Source organism: Balaenoptera musculus, chromosome 5, assembly GCF_009873245.2.
Source record: "Balaenoptera musculus isolate JJ_BM4_2016_0621 chromosome 5, mBalMus1.pri.v3, whole genome shotgun sequence".
In the NCBI taxonomy this organism is placed as follows: domain Eukaryota; kingdom Metazoa; phylum Chordata; class Mammalia; order Artiodactyla; family Balaenopteridae; genus Balaenoptera; species Balaenoptera musculus.
Genome location: NC_045789.1, coordinates 22,182,187 through 22,207,310, shown reverse-complemented (window position 1 = coordinate 22,207,310; position 25,124 = coordinate 22,182,187). Strand labels below are relative to the sequence as shown.

The 25,124-nt window shown below is 39.6% G+C and overlaps 1 protein-coding gene across 1 annotated transcript in view; it reads right to left on the bottom strand.

The window, feature by feature from the left end:
- The window catches only part of NFKB1 (nuclear factor kappa B subunit 1), a 123,994-nt gene that overhangs the window by 38,405 nt on the left and 60,465 nt on the right, over positions 1 to 25,124 (bottom strand). The window contains 5 exon segments of the mRNA XM_036852524.1: positions 3,771 to 3,875; positions 5,229 to 5,387; positions 7,205 to 7,368; positions 19,040 to 19,134; positions 19,136 to 19,189. Coding sequence (XP_036708419.1) covers positions 3,771 to 3,875; positions 5,229 to 5,387; positions 7,205 to 7,368; positions 19,040 to 19,134; positions 19,136 to 19,189 — 577 coding nt within the window.

The following is a 25,124-nucleotide window of genomic DNA, read 5'->3' as shown; positions in this document are numbered from 1 at the left end:
TATATTTTCTATTTCTTCCTGGTTCAGTCTCGGAAGGTTGTGCTTTTCTAAGAATTTGTCCATTTCTTCCAGGTTGTCCATTTTATTGGCATATAGTTGCTTGTAGTAATCTCTCATGATCGTTTGTATTTCTGCAGTGTCCGTTGTTACTTCTCCTTTTTCATTTCTAATTTTATTGATTTGAGTCTTCTCCCTTTTTTTCTTGATGAGTCTGGCTAATGGTTTATCAATTTTGTTTATTGTCCCAAAGAACCAGCTTTTAGTTTTATAGATCTTTGCTATTGTTTCCTTCATTTCTTTTTCATTTATTTCTGATCTGATCTTTATGATTTCTTTCCCTCTGCTAACTTTGTGTTTTTTCTGTTCTTCTTTCTCTAATTGCTTTATGTGTCAGGTTAGGTTGTTTATTTGAGATGTTTCTTGTTTCTTGAGGTAGGATTGTATTGCTATAAACTTCCCTCTTAGAACTGCTTTTGCTGCATCCCATAGGTTTTGGGTCGTCGTGTTTTCATTGTCATTTGTTTCTAGGTATTTTCTGATTTCCTCTTTGGTTTCTTCAGTAATCTCTTGGTTATTTAGTATTGTTTAGCCTCCATGTGTTTTAGAGATTTTCTTCCTGTAATTGATATCTAGTCTCATAGCGTTGTGGTTGGAAAAGATACTTGATACGATTTCAAATTTCTTAAATTTACCAAGGCTTGATTTGTGACCCAAGATATGATCTATCCTGGAGACTGTTCCATGAGCACTTGAGAAGAAAGTGTATTCTGTTGTTTTTGGATGGAATGTCCTATAAATATCAATTAAGTCCATCTTGTTTAATGTGTCATTTAAAGCTTGTGTTTGTTTATTTTCATTTTGGATGATCTGTCCATTGCTGAAAGTGGGGTGTTAAAGTCCCTGACCATTATTGTGTTACTGCCGATTTCCCCTTTTATGGGTGTCAGCATTTGCCTTATGTTATTGAGGTGCTCCTATGTTGGGTGCATAAATATTTACAACTGTTATATATTCTTTTTGGATTGATCATTATGTAGTTCCCTTCTTTGTCTCTTGTAATAGTCTTTATTTTAAAGTCTATTTTGTCTGATATGAGAACTGCTACTCCAGCTTTGTTTTGATTTCCATTTGCATATCTTTTTCCATCCCCTCACTTTCAGTCTGTATGTGTCCCTAGGTCTGAAGGGGGTCTCTTGTAGACAGCATATATATGGGTCTTGTTTTTGTATCCATTTAGCGAGCCTGTGTCTTTTGGTTGGAGCATTTAATCCATTCACATTTAAAGTAATTATCAATATGTATGTTCCTATTACCATTTTCTAAATTGTTTTTGTAGCTCTTTTCCTTTTCTTGTGTTTCCTGCCTAGAGAAGTTCCTTTAGCATTTGTTGTAAAGCTGGTTTGGTGGTGCTGAATTCTCTTAGCTTTTGCTTGTCTGTAAAGGTTTTAATGTCTCCACTGAATCTGAATGAGATCCTTGCTGGGTAGAGTAATCTTGGTTGTAAGTTTTTCCCTTTCATCACTTTAAGTATGTCCTGCCACCCCTTCTGGCTTGCAAAGTTTCTGCTGGAAGATCAGCTGTTAACCTTATGGGGATTCCCTTGTATGTTATTTGTTGCTTTTCCCTTGCTGCTTTTAATATTTTTTCTTTGTATTTAATTTTTGACAGTTTGTTTAATATGTGTCTTGGCATGTTTCTCCTTGGATTTATCCTGTATGGGACTCTCTGCTTCCTGGACTTGCGTGGCTATTTTCTTTCCCATGTTAGGGAAGTTTTCAACTATAATCTCTTCAAATATTTTCTCAGTCCCTTTCTTTTTCTCTTCTTCTTCTGCAACTCCTGTAATTCGAATGTTGGTGCGTTTAATGTTGTCCCAGAGGTCTCTGAGGCTGTCCTCAATTCTTTTCATTCTTTTTTCTTTATTCTGCTCTGCAGTAGTTATTTCCACTATTTTATCTTCCAGGTCACTCATCTGTTCTTCTGCCTCAGTTATTCTGTTACTGATTCCTTCTAGCGAATTTTAAATTTCATTTACTGTGTTGTTCATCATTGTTAGTTTGCTCTTTAGTTCTTCTAGGTCCTTGTTAAACGTTTCTTTTATTTTCTCTATTCTATTTCCAAGATTTTGGATCATTTTTACTATCATTACTCTGAATTCTTTTTCAGGTAGACTGCCTATTTCCTCTTCATTTGTTTGGTCTGGTGGGTTTTTACCTTGCTCCTTGATCTGCTGCATATTTCTCTGTCTTCTCATTTTGTTTAACTTACTGTGTTTGGGGTGTCCTTTTTTGCAGGCTGCAGGTTCGTAGTTCCCGTAGTTTTTGATGTCTGCCCCCAGTGGGTGAGGTTGGTTCAGTGGCTTGCGTAGGCTTCCTGGTGGAGGGGACTGGTGCCTGTGTTCTGGTGGATGGGGCTCGATCTTGTCTTTCTGGTGGGCAGGACCACGTCTAGTGGTGTGTTTTGGGGTGTCTGTGAACTTAGTATGATTTCAGGCAGCCTCTCTGCTAAAGGGTGGTGTTGTGTTCCTTTCTTGCTAGTTGATTGGCACTGGGCATCCAGCACTGGAGCTTGCTGGTCGTTGAGTGGAGCTGTGTCTTAGGGTGAGACAGAGGTCTCTGGGAGAGCTCTCGCCGATTGATATTACATGAGGCTGGGAGGTCTCTGGTGGTCCAATGTGCTGGACTCAGCTCTCCCACCTCAGAGGCTCAGGCCTGACACCCGGCCAGAGCACCAACACCCTGTCAGCCGCACAGCAGTGAATGTGGCGGTCTCCGTTATGAAGTCAGATTACGAGGGTCTACAGTAGCTGATCAGCTAGAACAGGCTGACTTGGGAGCACTCTGTCTACGAGGCTATCTCCAGCAGCCCGTGGCTGAAAGAGTAGGTCTTCCCATGCGCTGCCAGAATCTTGAACGTTTATATAGAGGTCTTCGCTGGGTTCAGTCACGGATCTGGTACAGGTGGTCTCAAGAACACCTTACTCTCTCAAGGCTGTGTGCTTTAAACAGCTCCTACGCCTGAGGGTCTACAAGCTGCAGAAAGACGAGACTGCCCAGGGCCGCGTGCAAGCCGTGATTCTTGCCACGAGCCCTGCTGCTGCCATCGTGGAAGTGAGTGTATCTTTATTATACTATACCTTCTATCATTTTATTTAAAAAATGAGTGAAGCTTGAGAAAATAACACAATCTCTTTCAGCTTTTGCTGTCTTATCAATCTTGCGCTATATTTAATGAGAGCTAAATGCCAAGAACCTTTCTGAAAGTGAAAATTATGAGAGAAATATGCTCTGAGAATTTCCCTATAGTCCTTATTCTCTTTCTTTTTCTTAAATGACATCATAGTGTCATGTGAAGACATCCAGAGAAGCTCTCTCAGTGTTGCAATGAAGCATGGTAAGATAAACAAAATAAACAATTTTACACTATGTAAAACATTTATTCTGTGTGTGTGTGTGTGTGTGAAGCATGGGCTATTACTCATTTATTTAAAGTTCAGATACCAAAATTTAAAGTATAAAAACCCTGAAACATCACTGATTCCAATGATCACTGTTTTCTTATTTATCTTTACTTCCGTTGAAAATTTTAAAATGAATTAGTTGGGTTAACAAAATAACATGGACAACTTAAATTTGGAAGAGATGAAATGTATAAATTTTTAAAAGGAGTTCTATGGCAAGGAGGGATATTACTGCGCCCACTGACAAAAAGTGACTTACAAACACACTCAGAATTATACTTCACATCTGGAGATCAGAGCATATATTTACCTTTCTGAACCTTGTCACAGAGAAGATAAATCTCTTCCCCTCCAGTTACGCATCCAGCTGTCCTGTCCATCCTTACTATTTTCAAGTTGGAGGCATTGGGGGCTTCTGTCCACAGGAGAAAAACAACAAACTTCATGATTTATCCTCAGCTTCACAGGCTAACCTCCTATGAGGGACCTTAACCAAAGCATACATTAACCAAAAGAAAGTTTAAATAGATGCTTTCACTCATCCTGCTTTAACAAGGATATAAATAAAACAAAATTGCCTTCTGAAACCCTCAGAGCACTTCTTGGGCATGGCTCATTCATTATCACCAAAATAGATGAGACACAAAGGAGCAGTATTTGTTTCTCCCACTAACACAGTAAGAGAGATTAATAGACAAAGAGAAAGAAATTTTCTGATGTTTCAGGAAGTTCCAAGCTAATGGATGTGTGGAATTTCAATAAGGTCAAGACTTTAACCCCGAACTTATGTCCATGATACTGATATACCATTTACAAGAGTCCTAGAAATTTAGGAAAAGCAGAGTTTTCTAAAACTATTTATTAATTTTTATTCTACAGAAAAGAAAAATGAAGATGTTATATTTCTTTTCCCCAAACGAAATTAGAATTCTGTGTGGTTAAGGGGTAAAAGTTTTGTGTGGTAATAGTATAAGGCTTCCTTTTTTTTTTTTGGCTCCAACAGCTGCATTTTAAAGTGATCTTTGGTATACGAGTCTACATCAGTTTATAAAGCTTTCACTTCCCTTCAAACATGTTTAAATTAGAGAAATCAGTTAGTTGTTGTACTTGGGGCATGGCGTTTTCTACTTAGACCAAACTCTGTAACCTTTCAAGGAGCCTAAATACTGCCCTTGTAGACTTTTTGGAAATATCTGTTTAATAAATCCCATGCATACCAAATAAGAAATTAGCATGGTAAATGCTGAAGACCACTGTAAAACTCTTTCAAAAACTCCAGGAACTATAGACTGAAATAGAATTTTGAAGCTACGAAACATCTGTACTGCTCACTTAGTTAACCTGAAGTTCCTAACTTGATAAAGGTATAACATGCAAGAATGAAAATGGATAAGAATAAGAGTTGTCTTTTATTTACTTCTCTTGAGAGCCCCAATTGAGATACTTTTCTCATCTAAGAGCACCAACAATATATCCTCATAGTAAGGAATTCATAAATAATAAGAGATTTGGCATTGCACGTAGAAGACTACAACGATGATCTGAGGAAGATTTATTGAGCACCTCACAATATTTCACTTTTAATCTCGACATCAAATTTTAAGCTAAATTTCAGTGTCCTCATTTTGTAAGATGATAAATGTGAGGCTCCAAGTGATTAAGTTACTTGCCCCAGGAATCAGAGCTAGTCAGTAACTGCCGGGGCCAGGCTGGAAGTCTGTTCTTGACTTTACAGCAAGCTGCCTCCTGTCAGAAGTCAGGTACTCACTGCTATCGTAGATGGCGTCCGATACCACGGGTTCCAGGCGCCTCGTGAAGCTGCCGGTGCTGTCTGGAAGGAAAGCTGTAAACATAAGCCGCACCACGCTGAGGTCCATCTCCTTTGTCTGCTGAAGAGCTGCCTGGCGGATGATCTCCTTTTCCCGATCTAGGACCAGACAACATAGGGTATTCATGCCCAGGGAAAGAGTAAAGCGTGAACGTTTTAGATAGGATGCTTTTATAAAGCCCAAATAAAGAACATCAACTTAAAATAAAAGTCTATTTTTTTTCTTTTGAAATTCTTCATATTGCTAATACAATTTTAAGAATTATCTATGTATGTCATCCAAATGTAAAGGCATCAAAAAAAGGCCTGCATTTTCTCTGGATCACAGTAAAAACTGTCCTGCATGTGTCAAACTGCCTCTCTCCTATCTTCCCCTGCCCTGTCGCAAGACACAAAGGATGTGATGGAATGCAATGCAGTAGCCTGACTATGCCTCAGCTGTGTGGAGGAATGTGAAAATTAAGTATTCCAACAGCTCTCTGAGCGCAGGGACTGTATTCATCCCACAGTGCCCGGCACAGCACCTGGCACTACGCAAGTACAACTCAAAAAGTGCTTTGAAGGAGCCGAATGACTCCACTGCACTTGGCTCCTTCCCTCCTGATGGAGCTTTCATGCTGATGGGCATAATCGTACGTAACTTATAATATCATAAGAGGTGATAATTCAAGTGATAAGTACTATAAAAGAGCTACAGTTGAAGTGATATGAAACTTCAAAGGAGGGGAGAATCCAGAGGCTTTGGAGCAGAAGAGGCATTGCTCTAAATCTCGAAAGGATGGCAGAACTTGAACTTAGGAGGAGAATGAAAAAAGGCATCCCAGGAAGAGGAAAGAGCAGGAATGGAAAGACTGTGCCAAAGAGAGAAAGTGAGAAATTGTGGTGCTTCTATGGTGTAGTTCGGTTTAACAAAAAGGGGTGTAGTGGGAAACAAAGTTGGAAATGCAGATTGGGGCCAGCTCTTGGGAGGCCTAAAATGCCAGGGTATGGAATTTGGATTCTGGACGCAACAGGGAGACACTGAGTAGTGGTGACCTGTAGGCTTCAGTAAGATCCATCTGGCCATAGGGTGTAAACTAAATTAGAAGTGGGGAGGGACAGAGACAGAGCATCAGAAAATGGAGTGAGGAGGGGAACCCCAGAGAGCACAGAATCGCTGGACCACGAACTGGAGATGCAGCAGAGGTGAGAAGGAGGACTCAAAGATGATGTGAAGGTTTTGAGGATGAATATCAGAAGACAGAACACGTCTAATGGGAAAATGATTGTCTTTGGACTGCCTGAGTATGATGAGCTGGTGACAGGATGCCCAGACGAAAGGACAACACATAAAAGCAGAAATGGCATATGTGGTGGAACAAGGATTAGGGTTGAAAGAAAAAAATATAAGTGAAGGCAGGAAAACATAAAATCATAGCATTTTTATGATAAAGAGGATAGCTTACAATGTGCCTGAAGAGCCCAAAGAAAGAAAGATTCCTTATAATAAGGTGAGCTGGGGGAGGTATAAGAGAGCAGGTGTTCTTTGAACCATGTTTTGAATTCTCAATTAGTTCTGACAGGTTGAGAAGGGAAGGGTGGGGTGTTTTTGGTAGAGGAAGACACATAGAAAGGTATGAGTATGCATCAGTGTTCAGGGGGCAGTGATGGGGAGAGGTGGGTACAGGTGGGACCTCAGATAAAGCTGGAAAGGGGGCTGAGGCCCGGCTTTGTATGCCAGGCTACTGAGGTACAGATTTTATTCTAGAAGTAGCAGGATGCCATCAAAGGTTTCTGAGCAGGGAAAGGGTGAGAGCAGCTTGGGGTACAGACCAGGAGAAGGAGAAACCTGGGGCATAAGATGAGCGCATGGCCTACACACAGGACAAGGAGAGCCAGAGCTCTCAAAGGAGCAAGGCTGGGAGAGCGATACTCACCTGTGAGCTGCCGGTCTCCTCCCCCTTCTGCTTGTAAATAGGCAAGATCAGGATGCACCAGAAGTCCGGGATTATAGCCCCTTATACATGCATCTGTCATTCGTGCTTCCAGTGTTTCAAATACTTTTTTCTTTGTCACATGAAGTATACCCAGGTTTGCAAAGCTGGAGAAAAAACAGTAACAGCAACAACCAGAATTAGGCAGTCAGTGACCAGAGAGTCCGGTTTTACCTTAGCTAAGTGGACTGAGAAAAAATGCACAGGCCCTCAATCACTGGCCCTCAAACACGTGACTATTTCTGCAGTGAAACATACAAAGCAGACTCACCAAATGGAATAATAAAGACCGTAACCAGCTGCACATCATGTCAGGCTGGGTTTTGCCACCAAATCAGTCTGTGGTAAACTTAGAAAAATCTTTTCGTTTTCAAAGCTTATTAGACTTGCAAATTATGAATAGGGAGTGGGGTATACATATCTTAATAAGAAAGTCTTACCTAGACTCATTTTAAAGTATTTTTCTAGGAGAGTTGTATAAAAAGAAATTTTAATTCCAAATATACTAACTTTTCTAACTTTTTAAAAAAGAATACGCAAAATTGGGGCTTCCCTGGTGGCGCAGTGGTTGAGAGTCTGCCTGCCAATGCAGGGGACACGGGTTCGAGCCCTGGTCTGGGAGGGTCCCATGTGCCACGGAGCGGCTGGGCCCGTGAGCCGCAATTGCTGAGCCTGCGCGTCTGGAGCCTGTGCTCCGCAACAAGAGAGGCCGCGATAGTGAGAGGCCCGCGCACCGCGACGAGGAGTGGCCCCCGCTTGCCGCAACTGGAGAAAGCCCTGGCACAGAAACGAAGACCCAACACAGCCATAAATAAATAAAAATAAATAAATAAATTAATTAAAAAAAAAAAAAAACAGGGACACTGTTTAAAAAAAAAAAAAAAAAAAAAAAAAAAAGAATACGCAAGATACTATATTTCGGAGATTTTTTTTCTTTTGGCTCATCCCTGGGTTTCTAGATGGGATTTAAAGTCTACCAGGAATCCCATCTCCTCCTGGGCTATCTCTAAGGTTGGAATTATTTATGACCACTAGAATGTCCAACTCTACATGTACTCAGTCTTGAGGTATACCTTCAATCAGGGATGGAGAACCTTTTATATTGTGAAGCCTACATATCCATAAAACAAAATATGTTAATATGCTAATTAAAGCAATTTTTAAATATATAAAATGCTCCAGCCATTCATTTTTTAAAATCAAGTACATGAAACAAAGACGTGTATTCAATAAATGTAATACAACAAACAAACAAAAAAGCACTTTACCAAGGAGACTCATTCGTTCAACAAATATTTATTTTGCTCCTTAGTACCAGGCAGTGTCCTGGGTGCTTCTGTCAACAGTAAAGGAATCCCTACATTCATGGAGTTTATATGCTAGTGCAACAATAGAGAGGAAACAAACAAGTAAATTTTATAATTTAAAAGGTAAAAAGTGTTACCAAGAAAAATAAAGTAGGAATGGGGAAGAGGAAAGGCAGTAGTAGAAGGCACGACACTTAAAAATAGGAAGAGGCCAGACAGGGCCTCATTGAAAAGATGTCAACTGAACAAAGACTTGAAGGAAGTAGGGGTTGAGACATGGATATATGGAAAAAGAACATTTGAGGTGGAAGGAACAGCAAGTACAAAGACCCTGAGGTAGGATCATGCCTGGTGTCCACAAGACAACAATGGCAAACAGGCCAGTGTGGCTGGAGTGAGATGAACAAGGGGTCAGTAGTGAGTAAGGAGTTCAAAGAGATAAGTGGGGCACAGTTCTTTTAAAGCCTTGTAAGCTTTTGTAAGGACTCTTCTTTTCCTCTGGCTTTTACTCAGAAAGAAAAAAAAATATTAGCAGGAATATTAGAGGAAAGATAAAAATATTATAACTGGATCAAATGAAATAAAGAATAAGATAATGTTGGAAGACTAGATAAACTAGGGAAAGAAAACATAGGAGGTGAAGGCAGAATGAGATGAGCACTCATACAGGGGCCCAGAGATGAAATGATACAGGTGTACAGACAGTGATGAAAAAAAGTAGGACAGCTGAGACAGACACCGAAAAGAAAATACAGAATATAAGCCCCTTGAGAGCAGAGATATCCAGTGACTAGAGACCTGGGTGCTTAATAAATGTCTACTGGATAAATAAATGCATGAATTAATCCAGCACAGAAAAACACGCAATATGACACATTGATATGCATGGAGGCACACGGGGATTTTCAGAAACAACACCTCCATATTTTGGCCTTTTAGGCTTTACTCCTATACAGACACCCATAACTACAGGAAAACGAGGCTGATCTTCTAGGTAACAGCAATGATAAACACGTGTGCAGCACTTTACCACCTAGAAAGTGCTTTTCATGTATATTATCTAATTTAATCTCTGTGAAAAGTCATCATCTGTATTTTTCATTATGTGAATAATGGATTTACTCTGGAAATAAATGAAACAATACAGAAGTCAGTCTTCCACCTTAGGTAATGATAGAGCAACACAGACCGATTGAACCTCGCATTTTAAACAACAAAAAACATATGAAAAAATAGTTTTCAGACACTGGACAATAGGTGGCATAGGACAGTGAGCCTTAAGGAAAGGAAAACAAATAAGGTGAATCCTAAAATTATGCTGCCTTAATATCTAGAGAGAGCTTCCAGGCTGCAGTAAGGAAGGGGGAACCCAAACAGGGCCTGCTGATCTCCCTGAGTTTAGGAGACAAAGGAGGTCAACAAGGGTAGAATTCACAGGCCGATACCAGAGAAGAAAGAACCACATACCGAGAGACACTCAGAGCATGTGTGTGAGGAAATGACCCAAGGCTGGGAGAAGAACAATCAGAAGCACAGGCAAAACAGTCCCTGGAGCACACACACGGCTAGAATAGTTCAAGAAATCTTGTGATACACGAACTATTAGGGTGTACAGTCAGAAAGGTATTGCCTTTGTAATGGCATCAAGTTAACCCTAGACTAAAGGCTGCTCTGGTCTCCCTAAAAAGGCTTAAAAGTAAGTCTAGACACATGAAAGAATGCTCAACATCATTAATCATTAGAGAAATGCAAATCAAAACTACAATGAGATATCATCTCACACCAGTCAGAATGGCCATCATCAAAAAATCTAGAAACAATAAATGCTGGAGAGGGTGTGGAGGAAAGGGAACACTCTTGCACTGTTGGTGGGAATGTAAATTGATACAGCCACTATGGAGAACAGTATGGAGGTTCCTTAAAAAACTACAAATAGAACTACCATACGACCCAGCAATCCCACTACTGGGCATATACCCTGAGAAAACCATAGTTCAAAAAGAGTCATGTACCAAAATGTTCACTGCAGCTCTATTTACAATAGCCAGGACATGGAAGCAACCTAAATGTCCATCGACAGATGAATGGATAAAGATGTGGCACATATAAACAATGGAATATTACTCAGCCATAAAAAGAAATGAAATGGAGGTATTTGTAATGAGGTGGATGGAGTTAGAGTCTGTCATACAGAGTGAAGTAAGTCAGAAAGAGAAAAACAAATACAGTATGCTAACACATATATACGGAATCTAAGGGAAAAAAAAAAAAAAAAAAGGCCATGAAGAACCTCGTGGCAAGACGGGAATAAAGACACAGACCTACTAGAGAATGGACTCGAGGATACGGGGAGGGGGTGGGGTGAGATGTGACAGGGTGAGAGAGTGTCATGGACATATATACACTACCAAATGTAAAATAGATAGCTAGTGGGAAGCAGCCGCATAGCACAGGGAGATCAGCTCGGTGCTTTGTGACGACCTAGAGGGGTGGGATGGGGAGGGTGGGAGGGAGGGAGATGCAAGAGGGAAGAGATATGGGAACATATTGTATATGTATAACTGATTCACTTTGTTATAAAGTAGAAGCTAACACACCATTGTAAGGCAATTATACTTCAATAAAGATGTTTAAAAAAAAAAAAAAGTAAGTCTAGAAAGGATCAAGCTATTCCCAAATTTAACTTCATCCCAATGCTCAAAAATATTTAGAAGCATAGAAAATAAAAAATCCAACTACCCATAATCCAAACTTCAAAATGTCTACCATCCAATCAAAAATTACCAGGCATACAAAGAAACAGGAAAATATAACTCATAATGAGGATAAAAATCATTCAGTAGAAACAGATACAGAAATGAAATGAGACAGAAAACAGAATTTGTAGCTAAGTACACGGAAAAGCTATGAGAGATATACTCCATATGATCGAGAAGAAAGCATTAGTATGTGAAGGAGAGGCATGGAAGATATAAAAAAGACCCCCCTCCCCCGCAAAAAACCCATAGAGATGAAAACTACAACGTCTGGGAAGAAAAACACACCAGATGGGATTAAGAACATATTAGACAGTACAGATAAAAAGATTAGTGAACAAACGGCCAAATATACATGAGGCTGATGTTTCAGAAGAGAAAAGAGAGGAGTGGATGGAAAAAATATTTAAAAAATAATGGCCGAAAAGTTTTAAAATTTAATAAAAACTATAAACCCAGAATCCAAGAATCTCAATGAACCACAAAGCACAAGAAACATGAAGAATACAACACTAAAGCTTATCATAATCAAACTGCTGAAAACTAGTGACGAAGAGAAAATCTGAAAAGCTGATACAGAAAAAAACTGACACACTATGTACAGAGGAATAAAGATAAGAATGACAGGAGACTTCTTTTTGGAAACAAGGCAAGCCAGAAGACAGTGAAGCAGCATATTTTAAGGACATGAAAGAAAAACCCTTTCAACCTGTATTTCTATACTCCTCAAAAATATCTTTGAAAAACAAAAACAAAATAAAGACTTTAAGATGTACAACAACTGAAAGAATTTATCAGCAGCACACCAGTGGTCTAAGACAAATTAAAGGAAGTCAACACATGGCTAAGTATAAAATACTTTTTCTCCCTTATTTAAAAGATAATTGACGATTTAAAGCAAAAATAAAAAACAATATATGGTGGGATTTACAACATATGCAGATGTAAAATATATGACATAAAAGCATAAAGGTCAAGAGAGGGGAAATGAAAATATACTGTTAACATGCTATACATAAAGAGGTATAATGCTACTTGAAGGTAGACTATGACAAGTTAAAGATGTATAGTATAAACCTAAAATAATGGCTAAAAAATACAAAGAGGTATAAATCTAAAAGGAGATAAATGAAATAACAAATAATCAATTAATCTAAAAGAAGGCAGAAAAAGAGGAAAAGGGGGAACGAAGAATAGATAGGACAAGCAGAAAACAAACAGCAAGATGGCAGATTTAAACACAGCCATAACAGTAATCATATTAAATAAAAATCACCTAAACACCCCACTAAAAGACAGAGTATGTGAGACGGAATACAAAGTAAGACCCAACTATATGCAGTGCATATTTACTTTGAATATAAACACACAAAAAGGTTAAAACTAAGAGGATGGGGAAAAAAAATGTTCCAAGCTAACATTATTCAAAAGAAAGCTGAAGTAACTATATTAGTTTCAGTCAAGGTAAACTCCAGAGCAAAGAATATTACCAGGAATAAAAAAGAAGGTCATTTCATAATGATAAAGGGATCAATTAATTAAGAGGACACAAGAATCCTAAATTTTTATGCATCTAATAAAAGAGCTTCACAATACAAGAAGCAAAATCTTACAGAACTGAAAAGAGAAATAGATGTATTTACGAATATTGTCAGATTTCAATACTCTTCTCTCAATAATTAATAGAACAAGTAGAGAGAAAATTAGTAAGGAGACAAAAGCTTTGAACAAACAACCTGACCCAACTGACATTTACAGAACATGCGTTCAACCTGATCAGACTAAACATTCTTTTTTAAGTGCACCAGGAACATTTACCAAGACAGACCATATTCCCTCCATAAAACAAGCCTCAATACATTTAAAAGGAATCAAATGATACCAAATATTCTCTTACCACAATGGAACTAAATCAGATATCAATAACAAAGTTACCTAGGTAGAAGTATATTTAAATCAAGACTGGCCACGTAATAATTAATTGTTGAAGGTGGGTGACGGGTACAAGGAAGGCTCATTATGCTATTCTTTCTACTTTTGTATATGTTTGGAAATTTCTATAATAAAATGCAAAAGAAAAATGAGAGCAGACATTATTAGCATAAAAAACAGAAAAAAACAAGGATTATAAATGTTAACATATGAGAATGCAAAATGGTGCAGCCACTTTGGAAAACAACTTGGCAGTCTCTTTTTTTTTTTTTTGGCCACAACACGCAGCATGTGGAACTTCCCTGACCAAGGATCGAACCCGTGGCCCCCTGCAGTGCAAGCCCAGAGTCTTAACCACTGGACCACCAGGGAAGTCCAACTATTTGGCAGTTTCTTATCAAGATAAACGTACTCTTAGCACACATCCCTACAATTCCACTCCTCAGTATTTACCCAAGCCAAGAAAAATGAAAACTTATATTCACACAAAAGGTGGCTTTGTTCTGAAAAACTGGAAACAAACCAAATGTCCTTCAACAGGTGGATAAACTGTGATATATCAACACAATGCAACAGTGCAACACTACTTATTAACTAAAAGGAATAAACTACTGACAGACTCAGCAATCTGGAGGAATCTGAAATACATTATGCTAAGTGAAACAAGCCAGACCCAAAAAGGCTACATATTGTATGATTGCATTTGCATATCATTCTGGAAAAGGCAAAACTACGGGGGTAGAACAGATCAGAGGTTGCCATGGCCTAGAGTTGGGGGGGAACCTGACTCCAAAGGGTCACACAGGGATTTTCAGGATGGGGGTGGGGGGAGGGAATGAAACTATTCTACACCTTAATTGTGGTGATTATATGAGTATTTATCAAAACTCATAGAACTGTGTACTTTAAAGGGTGAATGTTACAGTATTTAAATTAATTTCAAAAATTTTTAGAAAGAAAGGTTATCACAGTTAATAATGGGTTAGTAGCGGGACTGGTACTACAGTCCTGTTTCTTACTCTAAATGCCGTATTCTTACACATCAGTGGTTTTCAAAGTACACTCTCCAGACCAGCAGCATCAGCATCACCCAAGAATTTATTAAAATGCAAATTCTTGGGCCTTATCCCAGACCTACTGAATCAGAAACTCTGCAGGTGGCGCTCAGCCACCCGCGTTTCAACAAGCCCTCCAGGTGATTCTGATGGCCCCTCAAGTTCGTGAACCACTGCTCTGCACGACGAGACAGGCCAATGAGATCAGAATCTCTGGAAGTAGGGCCTGGCATCAGTATTTTTACAAAGTGACCAAAGGTGACTTTAATTAGCGGCCAGGTTTGAAACCCTACACACCGTGCCAGGTGCTGCCATCATTATGCTCGTCTGGGAACTGCCTCTGCCCTTGGCTAGGTTCAGATCCCCAGGTCCTTGGCTTGGGATTCTGAAGTGCCTCCTCCATCTGGCCTTTCTTCCTCTCCAGACTCAAATATTGACTTCACGGCTGGCCTGAGATTTAAAAGCAGCCCTTGACTCACAATACACACCCTAGGTTTGGAAGTTGGATACTTCCAATCTCAGTCCAGACCTTGTCCATTTTCTCCAAACAGCTCCTTTTCTGGGCATTAAGGTTGAACCATATGAAACTGCCAGTAGCTGTTTATGGATCTACAAAAATAGCAGTTTAATAGTCTGTATTAGTTCATTGAGGGAAGACTTGTTTCTGTTTTGCATTTTTATATTTATATATCTACTTCGAGTGCTTACCATTGGTATATGCTGGAAATATTAGTTTAAAAAAAAGAAAAACTTCACATCTCTCTAAATCAGGGCTGCCAGGAAGCAAGCAGAGGGTGTGGTGATTGTTGGTGAGGAAGGTGGCTTAAAGCAAAGTCAAGTAACAGTTTCCATTGAATGCAAATTTCAGAGAACTAAAATGCTGTTGAAACAAACTGCTGATATTCAGGATAGAAAATAAAACACCAAACAAAGATTATTTTTATGAGGACAGGCACTAAGGACTAACTAAATAAGTGAGTAGGAAATAAAAAGTCAAAACTAAAGCTAACTAAAAGAAGCTAAAAGGACAACCCCCCCAAATTAAACCAATCAAACTTACAATCATGACTTAGTTATCTAAAACATGAATAGTTTAATATAGATAACAAAATACCTTTGAAAATAGAAATTAAATTTTACTGAGAACTCATGCTGAGAGTAAAGTGAAGAGAAACACTCCAAAGAAAGGTCATTCTTTTGGTTTTGATAATTTAGAAGTTATTTATCTTCTCAGTGTCATTTTCCATATACCTTTTTTTTTTTTTTTGGCCACGCCAAGTCCAGCATGCACCATCTTAGTTCCCCAACCAGGGATTGAACGCTTGGCCCCTGCATTGGGAGTGCAGCGTCTTAACCACTGGACCACCAGGGAAGTCCCTCCATATATCTTTTTTGATGTGTTGGATTGATGCCCTGATTATGAATCTATACTCTTAACCTAAACTGTATTGAAAACTGCTTATCATGGTTCTGTTTCTAGTATTGACAAGTCTAAGGAATAACTCTGGCTATCTTCCTAAATTTCTCTATATGCTATTCTTACCTACAAGTTAGAACTAAATAAGAATAATCATTGACATCCTGTAAATACACATGAGGCAAGTTGGCACATGTTATTTCATAATATTAGCTAATGTTAGTTCAGTGTAGGATTTGGATGTAAAGGGCCTGGAGGTCGATTCTGTAGCCTAACATTCAGATTTTATAAGGGAAGAAATTAAAGTCCCCAAGAAGTCATGCAAATTGCCCCCAGTCCTACTGTTGTGAGTGACAGAACTGGAAATAGAATTCTGGTTTCCAGACCACCAGCATGAGACTCTTTCTACTAAAATGCAACAGGTTCTGGTATTAGAAACTTAAAAATAAATGAGAGACAAATGAAATCATGAAGGAAATACTGCATTTTGGGAAACACTGTAGGCAAAAGTTTCTCAGTTAAAAATCAAATTATAAAAGGAGTGCCAAGGTTTCATAGAGCACTCTGAATGGGAGAGGCTACTGAGTCTACTGTAACTCTTAGGTGGCATCCTCTTCATTACATTTCTTGGTGAAACTGCATAGTATTAGAAAATCCCACAGAGCTATGACCAGACGTCTTGATGATCACATTTACAAGTTTAGATGCTCAAACTGTTGAATGAATGAATTCTTCCAACTACCGAACCCCTCACGCCAGCACTAAAAGAGAGTAACAGATTTCCTCACTTTCCTTGGAGACAGGGAATTTACTTTTACTCCTGCTGTAGGTCCCAAATTAAATAACCATTAGTTCCTCCCCAAATCCTCAAAGACTACTAAGGCAAACCACAGAAACACCAAATTACAGATAACATACTGGAATGTTTATAATAACAAATATTGTTAGTAGGGAACTTCATGTATAATTTCCTCTGAAGGATATGATTATCACACACATTAAACAGGACCAAAGAGAATATACACTTCGTACTGACAGTAGCCTACTCGAGTAAATCTGCAGAGACACTAAGTGATCAATTAGGCCGAAACTCTTTGACAATTACCCTGCATTTCAAAGCTCTCATAGGTCAGTCAGGAACTGTAAGGGTATTCCAAAACAAACGATGAACCAACTGTGACACACAAGAGGAAACAGGTCAGCCTTTCAAGAGGATGTTGAAACAAGTTCATTTAAAGCATAGTTGAATTTTTCAAATCAATTTAGGCTTCTTCCTCCAATCTAGAGGTTTTTTTTTTCCTCTGACATCAAAAGAATCAGATTTTAGTGACTTAAAAGAAAGCTCTCTAGGTTTTTCACACTTGAAAATTTTAACAGTCAAACAAAGAAATACCAAGGAACGTGAAAGTTCAACCTCCCCAATAACAACCAACTTGAAACCTGATCGGAATTCAAAGCCTGAAATGTTACCATCAGCTTAATTATAGTTGATTTAAACAATTCCTTTCTTTTGAGTGAACAGTCTAGATTAACTGGGATTTTACCGTAAACTATATAAACCAGTATTAGGAAGCCCTGAAAGATATTCCTGAAAATTAGACAAATTTAATTAAAAATTTCTTTTGAATTGAATTTATTTCTATAATACTTCATTCAGTAAAAATGGCTTGTTTTACCTCTCTGACCAACACTTAAGTGAATATGTCTCTTTGTATTTACATTTCCAGTCTAATGAATGCCTAAACAAATTTGTAATCCTTGGCTGTGCACACTTTAAAAAAAAATTGAAGTACGGCTGCTGTACAATATTATATGTTACAGGTGTACAATATAGTGATTCAAAATTTTTAAAGGTTATACTCTATTTTTAGTTATTATAAAATATTGGCTGTATTCCGCATGCTGTACAATATATCCTTGTAGCTTATTTTATACCTAGTAGTTTGTACGTCTTAATGCCCTACTCCTATATTGCCCCTCCCCCCTTCCCTCTCTCCCCACTCATTTGTTCTCTATATCTGTGAGTCTGTTTCCTTTTTGTTATACTTACTAGTTTATTTTTTAGATTCCATACATGAGTGATACCATACAGTATTTGTCTTTGTCTGACTTACTTCACTTAGCATAATACCTTCCAGGTCCATCCATGTTGCTGCAAAATTTCATTCTTTTTTATGGCTGAGTAGTATTCTATTGTGTATATGTATATACACACATCTTCATCATATATATATACATATACCACATCTTCTTTATCAATTCATCTGTTGACAGACACTTAGGTTGCTTCCATATTTTGGCAATTATAAATAATGCTGCTATGAACACTGGAGTGCATGTATCTTTTTGAATTAGCGTTTTGGTTTTTTTGGATATATACCCAAGACTGGAATTGCTGGGTCATATGGTAGTTCTAGTTTTAGTTTTTTGAGAAACCTCCATACTGTTTTCCACAGTGGCTGTACCAATTTACATCCCCACAAACAGTGTTTGAGAGTTCCCTTTTCTCCACATCCTCACCAACATTTGTTCTTTGTGTTCTTTTTGATGACAGCCATTCTGAGAGGTGTGAGGTGGTACCTCATTGTGGTTTTGATTTGCATTTCCCTGATAATTAGCGAGATCAAGAATCTTTTCATATGCCTGTTGGCCACCTGCAAGTCCTCTCTGGAGAAGTGTCTAATCAGGTCCTCTGCCCATTTTTTAATCCGGTTGTTTGTTATTTTGATGTTGAGTTGAATGAGCTGTTTGTATATTTTGGAAATTAAGCCCTTATCGGTCTTATCATTTCTGTGCACACTTTCTAAGCAGCACAGAACTGAAATAATATTTACCTATCCACTTCATGCTCAACATGTTCACACTGTAAATCGAGAATCAATAGTTCATTAAGGGAATCACCAAAGGTATGAAATCATCCATAAAGTGTTGATTTCTGCTATAGCCAGTTTTCTTCTAATTTGTCCTTATCCTTATTTCCAGAAGGAAAATATTGCTAAAAGTGGCACAAATGCCTCATAGGTCAAGTGACTGTATAATTTATCATCCAAACTGGGCCACTTTTGAGAGTGGAAGAGGGTGCTATAAATAATTAGGCCAGGACCACAGGTACAAAGTGGGTTGTATCAGGGAAATCCAGACAAGTGGGCGCCTTACTCTTCGGCGTCCTCGGAGTCCAAGCGAGAGCTCAAATCTTCATTTTCTGGGGCTCTCGGAGGGTCTTGGAAAGACCCTGAATAAAAAGGGCCTGCTCCCTGGCTGCCCTGTTCGATCTGCACCTCCCTTCCGCAACATCACACACCCTCACTTACCCGACCACCATGTCCTTGGGTCCAGCAGTTACAGTGCAGATGCCGTCCTCACAGTGTTTTCCCACCAGGCTGTGCGCATGCAGGTGGATGTTTTTTTCCATTTGTGACCAACTGAACAATAACCTTTGCAGGTCCCACATAGTTGCAGATCTATACAAGAAGCACATTTCAAAGTTAGCACCTCTGACTACATTACAACATGGGAAAATGCTTAAGACAAGCCAGTTAAGTATAAAAAGTATGATATAAAATTTAAGCATATCTGTACATATACGACCACAGCTCGGTTTTGAAAAATATGTGGTGAACAAATGATGAGATGGAAATAAATTAAAATGCTAATGGCGGTTGTTTTGGGCGTGAAAGATATTCCGCAGGAAGCAGACCAGTTAAAATACAGCACGTATTGTTAAAATTGGAAGGAAGAGGGACTTCCCTCGTGGTCCAGTGGTTAAGACTCCGCACTCCCACTGAGGGGGGTGGAGGTTCGATCCCTGGTTGGGGAGCTAAGATCCCACATGCAGCACAGCGTGGCCAAAAAAAAAAAAAAAAAATTGGAAGGAAGAGCACATCTTGGAGGATGCTGTATCCCCTTCCTACTAACCAAGAACACATTTTCAGCTGCACCTTCATTGCACTTTTGGTCATAAAAGGTGGGTAAAAGATCGGTGAGAAGGGTATTGGGGTTGACTGATTGATGGAAATCAAGAGAAGGAAAGAGGTGAGCAGAAAGTGTCTGTCCTAACTCTCTGCCGTGAGATTAGGCAGGAGAGAGAGTCTTGCCCAGGGACCCGGCTATGAAGGTTGGCCATGGACACCCAAGCCCATGGACTTGGCCTGCAGTGACCGGTTTCTTTAATTCAAATCAGTGTACTACCTAAGTGCAAACCCTTAGATCTGACACCTGTTTAGCTCTTGTTTTATAAGATTTTTCCATTTAAAGTAATATATATTTTTTATTGTTATACCTTTAAAATGATGACAAGAGCAATAAAAAGAAAACTGCAAGGAGATAATGACATTTTAAGTAAAGAGAGCGTGGACACCCTTTCTCCTCTAGTTGGTTCTCCAGCCCTCTATAGGAGACCACAGATTCCTTCCTTGAGAAAGTCCCAACACTAAAATCATACTCACAGAAAAGACCAACGGCCTTATTTTTAAACTTCCTGAATATTATAAGTCAGAAACCTGTGATAAATTCAGCCAAACTGTTGGAAATGCACTGTATCTCCTCAAAGGGTGGCTGGCCATCCTCGTTTGCCCGGGAATGAGAGGTTTTCCTGGGATGCAGGACTTTCAGGGCTAACAACGAGAAGAGTTGGTCACGCTATCTCCTTAGCTCATATTGTCTCTTTTTGAGGAAGTATATGACCTAAATCCAGGACCTCCCAACTATACAATCGTTAGAAATATTTTAATCTGCACAAGCAACCCTTAGCTCAGAAGAAAAAGAAAGTAGATAGAAATCTCACGTAGCAATGGATCCTTGATGGATGTCTTTCTGATATATACTTGAGGAAGAACCTACGCTTGCCAGTAAAATTGCTTGGAAACAGACAGAATTCCTTTCCACCAATCTACTTCTACTATAAATACCATCAAATGAATTTATATTCCATTGAGGCATGGTTTTGTTAGGATGTTTTCGGTATGGATTTTTTTCCCAATCCAATCTCCCACCGCAAGAGTTGAGGAGAAGTTGATGAGAACTGGGATTATGCCCCAGAGGCTTTTGGGGGAGAGAAGTTTCCTCTCCTGAACAAAGGACAGACTCCCTCTGTCCACAGTGTAGCTCCACTGGAAACCTTAGGGCCTCTCTGCCTGAACCCAGGCTCAGAACCGCTGCAAAAGTTTGCTTCCCAGCCCGCTAACACCCCTTCCCAAGGAGCAGGGCCACCTGCGGGAATGTCCTCCAGTCCTTGCAGAGCAAGCTAATCACAAAGAATGCTTAGGATTAAATTAGGTTCTGACCACCTCAGAGCACAAATAAATAATTTCTTAAACAGGTTAAGCACTTAAAAAGCCCCCTGGGCATAAAACCAATCATGAACTTAGTGCTTTCCCTTTTATAACAGGTAGAAAGCCTTTGCCCTTCAGGGTAGGACAGGGAATGAAAAGTTCTGGGTTTGCTCCAAAGTTGGCTGTTGTCCCTACATACTCCCTGGATTGCTGATGTCAGTTCTGTGTCTTGGTGTCAACATCTGAAATCAGCCTTTGTTATGATGACATATTTCACAGGGATTTCTTCAACAGTAAATAAACAGTGAGAGAGCATGAAATAGACCATGTAATTTCACTTTTAAGTGCACTGAGCATAGGAATGCAACAGTGTAAGGCATGACGAAATGCTTCACTTGGGTGAAATCAGGTAGGCTTTCCACTTAAGCAGGACACCAGAAGGAATCCATCCATTAAAGCCCAATCCCTTTGGATATCTGGACCCTTCAACGTTACCACTATGAAGGAATCAGTCACAGGCACTGAAGGAAAGAGGTGGGAGGTCTCCTCAAAAAGTACTCACATCTTTTTCTTGCTATTACTTCACGATCGAAGGGTGGCAAGAATGAGGAACTGGGTAGTCTCTGAGGTAAAAGGGCCTGAGAAATGTGCCAATGACTAATGTGCTGTTTGATCCATTTGAAAGAGTTCAAGTCAGCATGGCATCATCTGGTTTTTCACATAGGCCACAGGGCAACGACAGGGAGGCCCCTGGGTTTTGTGGACTTTCCAAAATACTGACTGAAGGAAGAAAGCTGAGGCATGGGGACACACAAAAAAATACTATTTTCTATTTTCAGGCTCTATGGCTAATGAAGACAGTGGAATTCTACCTTAGGGGAGGGAATACTTCATAAAATGCCACCAATGACTGAGAGCTATTTGCAACTGACTCAGAAATTCATTTGTTCTATGGAGAATCAGATTATTTTTATTCAGCCTCCCTTTTACTTCTTTGCATAGTGGTTCCCTTGAAAATTAAGTTTATAGAAAGCAACTGTATCTGCCAGAAAGGGTGGGTTATTTTTTAAAGAGTCTGAGCATAGCAAGCTTTTAATAAACACTAATGGCTTAAATACAAGTTAAGCTATCACTTAGAGCCAAGGAAACAAAGGTGACCATAAGCTACCAAGGGACACAGGAACAGCAGGTACTTGACAGACAGACTAGCTAGGTTTGAAGACAGTTCCACCATTTACTAGTTCTGTGACCTCGGGCAGTGTTCAGCTCCTCATCTGTGAGATGGGGATAATAACAGGACCTCACAGGTTTGTTATGAAGAGTAAATACATTAATGCATGTGAAGTCTTGAAGACCACTGCCCAGTAAATAACAGCAATACACAGTGTTAACCACTATCTTATTACTGTAATACATTCCTCTACCTAGAGACCTTTAAATAATACAACTGCCCTGAGGTGAATGTTTATAAATCCCGTTTAAAGGCAGGTGGCTGGAATAAATGACCAATTCAGGCCACTTCTATTCCTAGGGTAAGCCTTTTTTCTAGAGTGACATATTTTACTGGGCTTTGTTATTTATTTATTTATTTATTTTAGTAATAATTATGTTATTGTAGTAACAGCTATCATTCTTGGACGTGCTCAGGATTCCTTGGCTTCCTTGACGAACTCAAGCCTTTCTTCCAGGAGCTTTATGACTCAATACCTACTGATGACCACAGGCTACATCTGCTTTTTGAGTAAGAAACAGAAACCAAGTATCTCAGATAATACCAAACTTAGTCAAATCACCTCCTTTTATTTAAAGCAACTAACTCTGCCATGCTCTGGAAAAGTGCATACTGGTTCTTTAAAGGTGATTAAGAGAAGTAATCTAGAATTTTCTAAGAATCAGATTTTGAAAGGTCCACTTTACTTGCTGAGTTAATTTGGACCTATCACTTTGGCAGAAGGTAGAGTCAACATGAATATGAGACGTGACACATGAAGTAGTTCTTTTCTGCTGAGTTTTTCCTCATGAAGTGATGATGATGATACTTGAAGAAGAGGAGGAGGAGGGAAAAATCCACACTTTTCAAACAGAAATCTACCCTAACTTCACTTGTGTATCTAACTTTGACCTCTACTGCTAAAGCAGCAGAGGGATGTGGTTAAATTCAAGAGCTCTGACGCCAGGCTGCTGCGCTCAAATCCCTCTGTTGTCACTTAATAGCTGGGCCAGCAGGGAAGGATGGTTAACATCACTGGACATCAGCTTCTCCACCTTTAAAATGAAAGCAATAATACATTTGCTTTCACAGGATTGTTTTTAAGGATTAAATGAGTTAAGTGCTGGGCACCTAACAGGATTAGCAATCTCAAATATAAACCCTCTCTCTTATCCAGGCTATTACCTCACCGACAAACCAAAATGTATCCATTTATTCAGTGAGTACTTATTAAGCCCCTTCTATGTCCCAAACACTGCAGTAGGTCAGGGAGTGGAGGGATACACAGCTGAGTAGAAAACAGACATAACTCCTGTTCTTATGGGAATGAAGGAGTAGGACCCATACTAATCAAAAATATCAACAAATAAACCTAAGTGCATAACTATGAAGCACTTACACAGGACATACAGAACAGGGATTTGACCTGGTCAGGAAGTCAGAGAAAGCTCCTTGAGGGAGTAATGAGGGCTGAGCTCTCAAAGAAGAGTAAGAATGTAACAAGGGACAAGGGGGTGGGTAGGGGTTGCGAAGAGTATTGCTGGCAGGGAGAGCAGCACAAACGAAAGCTCTGCAGTGACAGTCCGACTCATCGTCTCCTCAGTCGTACTTACTGCCACCTCTCAGGGTTTCCTTCCCGTGGTTCCTACCACCTGGGGGTGTCCCTTCCTTCTCTTCCCTGTGTAGAACCATCCATTCTTCAAGGGTACAACCTAAATCTGAATCTTCCATGACACTCCCTTCACCACTTTAGCCCACAAAACTCCACCACTGTCCCTTTTTTGGGGAATGTGATAGGAAGAGGGCAGGAAAATTATACAGAGTTTATTGCAACAGGAAGACGGTAAAACCAACTGGCAACTGAAGGGTTACTGTCTTACCTCTCTTGCTTGTTAAAGTCCCAGAGCACATCTACCTATACTTCCTCACTTTCTGTTTTTATGGAAGGGAAGGGGACTTGTTAACTCAGCCCATCTTCACATCAGCCCTGCGGGGTCAGTAGTGCCACCCCATTCCACAGCCAAGGGAACTGAGGCACATTACGATGAATTAAACTGCCATCATTCCTGTAATTGGAGTGATTGGGCAGCCCTTTGAACTTGGGTCTGTCCACCTTCTCTTTTATAAAAAGGGGCTGTTTCCCTCCTGGATTTCCCAATGACCACCGTTAGTGGTTCACTAACCACTTCAAAGCCCGTTCACATTTTCCATTACACTGGCTACCACCTGGCTTAACCACTTTTTCTTCTGTGTATGTCCAGTGTGCGCAGTGTTTTATGGCTCTCCTCTGCCTAGCACAGTGTTCATGACAGTTATCCCTGAAAAACCTGTTTGTTTGGTTTTGTTGGTGTGTGTTGTGGGGAAGAAGGTCTCAGTGAGAGGTGTGAGATGGCAGAAGTGCACTTGTCCCTTTGTAAGGCTTCTTTCTAAACAAAATCGTGCCACAGACATTATTAAACTGTGCATTGATTCTCCTCTGTTACGGTGCAAGTCATATTACAAAATGAAGAAAAAGGAGAAGGAGGAGGACAAGGGAAGTGGGGGAGGGAGAGGAGGAGGAGAAGGAAAGAAAAGAACACTATTTTCATAATATACCTCCTCTCAGTGATGCAAAAGAGACTTTAGTGTTCTTTATTCTTTATGATTTGTTGAGTACACAGGAAGTACTGAATAACCTTCATCAAACAAGATAGTACAGAACCATATCTAATAGTTTCTGGCATAGGGTAGGAAGACGCTTGGTAAAGTTAGTTCCTTCTTTTTAAGCCAGCAGATTTCAAGCTGATCCGATCTGGGACCAAATCCCAGCTCTTTCTTCTTCCAGCTCTGTGGGCTTACACAAGTTAAACAACCTCTCTGAGCTGCACGCTCTATACCTACAAAATGGGACAATAATGGGACCTCAGAGGGCTGTTG